Here is an 8,784-nt window from a genome sequence, read left to right on the forward strand (position 1 = left end):
CAAGGCGTTGCTTTATATAATTAAAATTTCCAGGTGCCACTGAATCAATCAATTACCATCCCCTTGTTGATATTTTGATTAAACAGTGGGGTTCAACCACTGAGCTATAAACCCTGGAGACAGTTACTTTCAAGATTGTTGAAGCCGGTCTTTTAAAAAGTTTCCCTTAGATTATAAATGCTGTAGCAACAAAGAGCTAGACCAATCTTCTCTGCGCTCCTTCGACTGTTCGAAATTTCTTAAGGCCGAGGGAATTTGAATATGAGAGTTCAGCGTCGGCCGCCCGTATGTCTAAAAAGCAACCGCCTGAAAATTTCATTATTTCAAAAAAATTCATCATTATGGCCGCAGTCACAAATAACTTGTGTTCACGTCATTTCCAGCCCTAAAAAGTGAGTCATCGGTTGGTCGGCACTAAAATCGTCGGAAAAATAAGGTCTGAAAACATAGGCTTTGTCATATAGTTACTTTATTCATTAAAACCTTACACCAACCAGAACCTCAGCAATTGTATGAAAAGTGAATTTTCACTGTGTTTATATACTGCGAGCGATGTAAATTTCCTGTTTTCGTACTATAATCCGATAAAGCTAACCACAGAGTCCTGATATTGCCCAATTTTTTGTTCTGTGGATTTTTGTAAACAACAATTGGGCCATTTTAGATTTGGTCCACAAATGCTAAAGGTAATTAGTCAAACAATTTGATTATCAAATTAAACCAACCTAATTGAGCGATTTGAATTTAATTAATCAAACGCAATACACCAATTTCCGATTAGGAGGGTCTTGTAAAAAATCACGAAAAAAACTTCGAGTAAACAAACAAATAACCTGAAAACAGAAATGATCGTTTTTTGCCTGCCACGCTACAGCTCTAAAAGGTGACGTTTCCCATCGTTTCTTTCGAGCGGAGCGTGTCAATAGCGAAATCCACATCTAGTAACAGGTAGCAAACCAACAATCACAACACACTTTGGCACTTGGAGAATTTTTACCGAATTCTTCTCTTCCTGCTAGTCTTCCTGTGTCTATCTGAATAAAAAAACTTTGAATCATTATGGCTTTCACTTGTGTGGTAAAGGGCTGCTCTAATGGCAGCTATGGCCTGAATATGTGGAAACGTCGTGTGTGTGAGTTGGAGGAGCACAATAAAGAAATACATGAGCTTTGTGGATGTGAGCCTCCATACAAGCTTTACCCACTTCCCACTGAAAGGAAAATTATGAACTGAGGATGAAATGGATCAAGATGATCAATCGTTCTGATGAAAAAGGGGGATTTTATAATCCAAGTAAGTATTAAAAAAGAACAGAGTTATTTTTACAAACTTGTTTGTGTGTAAACCGTACCACAGTTTGGAAGACCGTAGCTACAGCTGTCTGTGTATATGCCAGAAAAGGTATGTATGCCCAGAGATACCGTGAGATCAGGTAACTTTATACATAGCCCTCAAATGATTGACCTGGCTGGTTATTAAAATACAAAATTAAAACAAAAATATGGTAGAGCGAGTAGTAGAGCTGCGTAGTCAATTTGTTTTGAATTGAAATTTTTCTCTTTTGATTGCCTTGGAGTTTTTACAAGATGCTTAACTGATTGGTTATTTTTAAACAATAGGGAAGTTTTTTTCAAAAATGTATATGAAATCTAAGATTGCTACATTTACATATTATTTTCAAGAATTATACCTCAAAAAATTTTTTGTTCAAATGCAAGAATAGACATAGTAGAAGAAATTATGGATAGAAATCAATATGGAAACTCAAGTTAGCTGGATCAGCATTAACCGAACAGTAAAGTTACTTTAAATCACTCAATATTGGTCGGTTAATTTCTTAAAATCCCAAAATTTTCAGTTTGGTGATTTTTATTTCTCGTTGATTTTAACCGATAACTGAAGCCAATAACATGTCCAGCTGCATGCCAAAAAAAACATTTTTAATCTGGATCTGGATGTACAGTACGTATGTTTTATTAGTAAAGTACAATAAAAATTCAGCATGGCTGACTGGCTGAAAACTGATTATTTAGTTTTACTTGTATAAAACATTAAATATCACAGCTATTTTTAACTTTTATAATAAATTCCAGTATCACTCATAGCACTCAGTATCACTAATAGTTTATAATAGATATATATATACAGTGATTCAATTTAAAGGTAAAGATGGTCGTGTTTGTTCCACCCATTTCAAAGATGGAAAGCCCACCGATGATAACCCTATACCAATTTGTTTGATGGGGTATGATGGGGTGGAAAGAGAGTTGCCGAAATACTACAATCCTCCTCATCAGTTGCCACGTTAAACTCTAATGCCAGAAAGCGAAAATCTTCTCCCCTACCCCAACCAGCACCACCACCCCCACCACCACCACCACCCACCCAGCCAGCACTGTTACCAGTCTTTTCCTCATTGCCTACCAAGTCAAAAGGATCCTCTGCAAAACAGAAACCTCTGATGTCATCCATCATCAAAATAAGTTATCCGTCTGTTGCCGATTCAAGTACACCCATCCAACCTGCTGAATCAACACCAACAGCGTAAACAACTTCAACAAACAACTTGATTGATGAAAATTCAATTGAAACATCGCCAACACAAACAACAACAACAACCTCAACAATTCATTTGATTTCACAGTCACACAAAAAAGACACCAAAAAAATCATTCGGAAAATCAACAAGTCAATGCATTCAAGTGTTAGAAGATCCAAGATGAAGACAAGGAAGGAAACTATTGCTGTTGCTAGTGGGACCTTTACAAAGCCTTTGTCTGAAACCTTGTTAAAGAATGATAAAAAATGCCTCTTTACACCAATCTATCGTCACTAAAAATATTTTATAAAATCCATGACAATGTCAAAGAATTTGTAAGATCAAGATTTTACTCCAAAAGACAAACAAACCATTTTGTTATCCCAAAATTTCACACACCCAAAAAACCTGGTCCTAGTAGAAAGCTTACTTCAAGTGATGAGTTGCTTTTGACGCTGATGAAATTAAGACTTGGTTTACTCTTTGAAGATCTAGGGGACCGATTTGGCGTTTCAAAGAGCTGTGCTTCAAAAATTTTTCAAAGTTGGATAAGAGCTTTATCCTTATGTCTTTCTCATTAATATATCAACCTGAAGAAGAAAATATATTGAACACCACCCCAGAAAGATTTAGAGGCTTCTACAGACTAAATGGTATAATAGATTGCACAGAAATTTTCATTGAAACACCAAAAAGTCTGGAATTGCAGAGTGCGACTTGGAGTGAATATAAGCACCACAAAACACCGTCAAAATTCTCATCAGTGTTTTACCAAATTCAATGATAAGTTATGTTTCTGAACCCTACACAGGAAGGATATCGGATAAGGCAATTGTTAATGGAACTGAGTTTTTGGACACCCTTCCAACTTATTGTAGCTTGATGGCGGACAAAGGATTTAACATTGAGCAAGAATGTGCTTACAAAAGCATTTACCTCATTGTGCCACCAGGCAGACGTGGTACGTCACAAATGACAGAGGCACAACTAAAAAAAACATCGAAAATTGCGAAAGTTAGAATTCTTGTTGAACAAGTTATTCGAAGAGTCAAAACTTTTCGAATTCTCTCAAATGAAGTTCAAATAACTTTGCTGCCTCAATTAAACGACATTGTCATTGTTTGCTGTGCAATTTCCAATTTGAAGAAGCCAATAATGAAATGAAATGACACAGAAAGATTTCTTTTTTGGATGCTTTTTTTTTTGATTTACTCAAATGTGGTCTTTTGATTTAAAAACAGTTTTTTACCAGTTGTATATGCAAGCCATCATACAGTCCTATACATTAGAGGATTTATATTTTTATTTATATTTTTCAATAAATTGGCAAACATTTTATTTTAAAAGTTCAAATTTTTGCAGTTTTTCCAAAAAAATTTATTGCTGTAAATAGTTCCTTTTTGATGTTTTATGTGCAGTCAAAATTTTAGGGTCGACTGAATAATTATGGATTATTAACCGAAAAGCCGGTCTCTCTGGCAAAATATCGACCGAGTTCGCGACGTATTGGAACGAGCGAAGCGAGGTCAAATACGAGCGAACAAGGTCGATATTTTGCCAGAGAAACCGGCTTCTGAGGTTAATAATCCATTTATAGCCCTGCAAAAATAAAGTAATAAAAGTAATTAACATTTTAATGATGTCAATTTCATAACTGGTCACTATGGAGAAATATTGACCGGCCACGTGACATTAATCATCCAATCAGTTTTCTTAAAAATGATTGACAGTTGTATTGCAGGGCTATAAAAGACAGTATTGAATTATCAGATTTTGGTCATCAAAAGAAGATGAGATAGCACACCATAGTGAATCTAAAGATAGACATCACTTTCTCTATTTGCCCGAGTTTCAGTCCCAGAAAATGTAATAACTTTCAAGATTTTGAAATCAAGACGAAAGGGATTGAAAGTCGCACAAATTTGAAAAGTAATAAATGACGTTTGCATAACGGAGGGCTATTGGTGTTGTGATGTTATATATATATTGTGATTAATGTTATAAAGTAATGAACTTAGTTTTTAATGAAAGCCACCAAATATTTCTAGTTTTCAATGCTATTTAATAGTCTTGCAAAGCTTGAAGTTTGGTGATATTATCATTCAATTTTAAATATTTTCTTTGATTATCATTATTATTTTTTATATGAATGATTTTTCAAAAATACAATTACTTGTGCGTCAAAAAGCAACAGCCATGGCCAGGGGTTGAACCTGAATCCTTTTATCATTAAGATTAGGACTAGAACATTAATCTACCATGACAAAGATGATTGATTACACCAAAAATGCCTTTCAAGAGATTTACTTTGGCAAAAAATTCTTGGAAAGATTTTGGTCAATTAGGACATGACTTCATCAATAATGAGTGTTTTTTGAAGCTGAGAATTTTAAAGTACCTTTGTACTATCCAGCAGTACATGACACCCATTTTCTTCTATCATTTCATTTTACTTTATAGGGTTTCACATTTAACAAACAAAAGAAATTTGACCTACAACACTAGTGGCTTACATTATTATAGCCTGGGTCTTGTTGACCATTTTCCTTACATGGATTACCATTTTCCATGTAAGGAAAATGTAAAGTTCAATTCTTTTATCAGGCTTTTATATATTTTTTCATCTCACCTATGGTACATGGTTGGTATCTGAAGACTTGATTTTCCCCGAATACGAAAGTAAGTTGATTTTTTATAATACTTTGCTTACACGACCCATAGTGAGAATTTTTTTCCAAAAATAAATTGAATTTTATTTTAGAAATTCTAACAAATTTGGTACTTTTTCATATTAATTGCTCGACCCCTGCTGTGTTTATTTTTATTTCACTGGTGATAAAACTTCTCGTGGAGCAAATATGATTGACTTTGTTTTTTGTTTGGAAGCTTTACAGTTTGGCCTGGTTCGATTCTTTTTACAATCAAAAGTTTTTGATAAAGTGCATAATATAAACTAAAACTAATCTAGCCCTGATACACTACAGAAACAAAACATGAGAGAGTGCTCTCTATGTATTATCTGAGACTCTCTATAGATTCAAAAAGCTTATATCTGGTATTATGACAAAATTTTGAAAATTCATATCATTTGTCTAAAATTTGAAAAGTTTTCAAGGAAATAAATCTAAATTGATTTATTTTGGATTATAGAGCCTTCAAATATGAAAATGGATCATTATCAAGCTAAAGTGTAAAAATGCTAATATCAATATCAACAATATCAAAAGATAAATCTATAAAAATTGAATAAATGTAAGGTTTTGTCAAAATAGAAATGTCCATGATGTGTTATGGATTTATTTATCAAAGGTGATGTTTAAAGATTCCTGAGCTAAAATCATCTTGATGTCCATATCACTATTGTTAACATTTGAGTTCTCACTATCTGTTACTATTGGCTCAGATTTTGGTATGGTTGTGATGAGGAGTCTTGGAAAAACAAAAGAGTTCCAGAATAGCTTGAGGTTTGACAATACTTCCTTCCAAAACGATGGACTAAAGTCGATTTTTTCTAGATGAAAACTTCTGTTTGCAATGTTGAAAATAAAAAATAACCAAAATATCGATTTGTCACAGCCATCTGTCCTTGGATCTGGAAATAGTAAGGACTTGTAGTTTTTAATTTTGACCCATTTCGATTTTCTAAATGCTTTCCGTATGTTCTCCATGATGGTGCTCTAGTTAAAGGAACACTTGTTGGACATTTTACCTCACAAACTCCTTTTCCACAACATGGACATTCGAACTCCAAGTCTGGTGTGGCACTGATGTATGGGTATTCCTTTGAAACAGTCATTCCAGGGTTTGTGAATTTAATGCCACGGTGTTTGAGACGTATGACTTGTTTGAGTCTCATTATGGCATGCCGTTCTGAAGATATGCCATGCTTCATTGACCATGTAGCACGTCTGCTGCTTTCCCCCATTACATCTTTGAGTAGTGGGATCGGATCTTCATCAGATGTTTTCAAAGACTCCATTCTTGTATAGATTTTCTTAAAATTGGACGCTGTTATTCTTCCTTTTCTTTGTTCGAACCAGAACTTTGAATTACTTTGTGACACAGTTTTTTCATAAATTTTTGTTATTTGGTCATCAGTCAACGAAATAGCTTGGAGATATTTCTCATGGTCATAACAATTGTTATCTTTGAATATTTTGGCATGTTCCTTTAGAGATAGGATTTCCGAATTTTGAGTTTCTTCTTTGTTGACAATAATGGGTTTTCCTTCCATCATCTGAATAAAACAGCTGTCAGGGTCTACATCTTTGAATGAGTCAAAAAACATTTTTCTCATTTTTTTCGGGTTGGAAACAAGTTGTGTGTTAGTGATACTACTGCTCATGGGCATATATTCTAATTTTCTTTTCAAGATTTTCTTACTATCCTCTTTTGTTTTTGAGATTGCAAGTTTACTATAATTGTCTTGTCTGAATACAAAAGAAGAGAGTTTTCCTGGTTTGATTGTTTTTTTCTTTGACGAAGAAGGTTCCATATATTTACTGCGAACTGAAGTACATGTTTTTCTGGTTTCCCCCAAGAGGTTTGCAATTTCAAGACGAAACAATAATCCAGCAACATGATTACAGCTTCCTTAAAATAAAATTGATAAATAAGCAAATAAATAAGTAATTAAGTAAGTAACTTTTTATTTACCATTTCAAAACACTTCAAAAATTGATACACAAGGCAGTATCGACAAAAATAAAAGGAAGGAGACCACCTTAAGGCTAGGCTAATCAAAATACATATGCAACTACCTATGTGCCAAAAAAGTTTTTAACGGTATAAAAATTATTTGTAAATGCCAGTGGCCAGGAGTTGAACCTTGATCCTCTCATCATCTGGACTAGTACAGTAATCTACCATGACAAAGATAATTGCTTAAACCAAAAACAATGCTGTCAAAATGTACTCAATGTACTCTTTGTACACTTTTAGATTTTTAGCAAAATAGTTATTAGAACAATCTTGGTTCCAATAATTTTTCAATGCTTTCAGTTTGATTTAGAAAGTATAAAAAATTTTACCTAACAGGCCTGCTGTACAGGTACAATATCCTCTTAAAATTTGTCCATCAATCTCGTTGTCTGTGTCCTTCTGCTGTATTATGGCCCACACATCATATTGTTTCATCGAAACTCGTTGGGATGGTAAACATTTACATCTCATCACACAAACATTAGGATTCTGCTTTGGAAATGTGATTTGAAGTTCTCCGAGAAATCCATCACTGTAATAGCGATATGCCTTTCCTTCTTTGTACTCGCATTCCAAACGTTGCCATAAATTGTCATTCCCGAGAACTTGCGAAAAATATCTAGAAATGTCCATAAAGTATGTTTTTGGCCACTTATGGATTGCATCTTTTTCGTCAAGCCATTCGTTATGTGGAATAGAAAATGGATCATCTACAGACAAAGTTGTAAATTTCTTTGTATATTCTTCAGTATTAGCTCTTTCCTGATGCTCCAATTCTGGGTCGATTGGTATATTCTCTTCGGCTGCAGCAAAAGCTCTGATGGAAATAAAGGAAAGGAAAATCTGATTTTGCCTTATTCAGACAGAAAAGGCCACTATTTTTACCTTCTTGTTGACCATGTGGTCAGATTATTTCAAATTAAAAGCTTGAAAAATGAACAGTTAACCAGTCATCATGTTTGCCTTTTCTCTATTTCTTAAGACTACTTCACCTACTTTATTGGGAAAATAACATTACAAACTGATGATGCATGACAGTCAGCCATCTGAAAATAATTTCACTTGAATGGTATAAAAGAAATATGAACTGAAAAACAGCCACAGACAGATGACAGAGATGGAGAAACAACATATAATATGCTTTAATTAATCTTTACCTTGCAATAAGTGTGTCAATAGAACCAGTTGTTGATTTTTTTCGAATTGAAAGGAAACTTTTCAAAGCAGTTAGAGAATACAAACGAAATTCTTCGATTGAAATTTTCTCTAGAGTCAAATGGCTGTCACTCATAGCTGCTCATAGCCATTTTTTTTTTTTTTACTGTGATTTCTTCAAACTTTCACTTCCCGGAATAGTTTGATAACCTGTACCAGACTCTTCTTTGCTCAAAAACTCAGAAAAGTAAAAATCGGATGGTGCGCTTAGGATGGTACAGGCTACTCGAAATTTTTTTTCGTGATTTTTCACAAGACTCCGCTAATAGGAAATTCGTGTATTCAAAACACACCAGTGCACTGGCGGCGCAGTGGCGCACATGCTGCTT

At 34.2% G+C, this 8,784-nt stretch overlaps 1 protein-coding gene across 1 annotated transcript; it reads right to left on the reverse strand.

The window, feature by feature from the left end:
• Positions 1-6,050: 6,050 nt before the first annotated feature.
• Positions 6,051-8,533, reverse strand: LOC136818368 (uncharacterized). Its single transcript, XM_067074702.1, has 3 exons — positions 8,398-8,533; positions 7,570-8,057; positions 6,051-7,132 (listed from the first exon to the last, which is right to left on the reverse strand). The coding sequence occupies exons 1-3, from the start codon at positions 8,529-8,531 to the stop codon at positions 6,051-6,053; spliced, it is 1,704 nt and encodes a 567-aa protein (XP_066930803.1). The 5' UTR covers positions 8,532-8,533.
• Positions 8,534-8,784: the final 251 nt, after the last annotated feature.

Source organism: Clytia hemisphaerica, unplaced genomic scaffold, assembly GCF_902728285.1.
Source record: "Clytia hemisphaerica strain Z4C2 unplaced genomic scaffold, Clytia hemisphaerica genome assembly, whole genome shotgun sequence".
NCBI classification, from domain to species: domain Eukaryota; kingdom Metazoa; phylum Cnidaria; class Hydrozoa; order Leptothecata; family Clytiidae; genus Clytia; species Clytia hemisphaerica.

Coding starts and splice junctions, on each gene's coding strand:
- LOC136818368 (XM_067074702.1), bottom strand. CDS start 8,531: ATGAGTGACAGCCATTTGACTCTAGAGAAAATTTCAATCGAAGAATTT. Junction 8,058..8,397: donor ATTGACACACTTATTGCAAG/GTAAAGATTAAT, acceptor TATTTCCATCAG/AGCTTTTGCTGCAGCCGAAG. Junction 7,133..7,569: donor CTGTACAGCAGGCCTGTTAG/GTAAAATTTTTT, acceptor TTTTATTTTAAG/GAAGCTGTAATCATGTTGCT.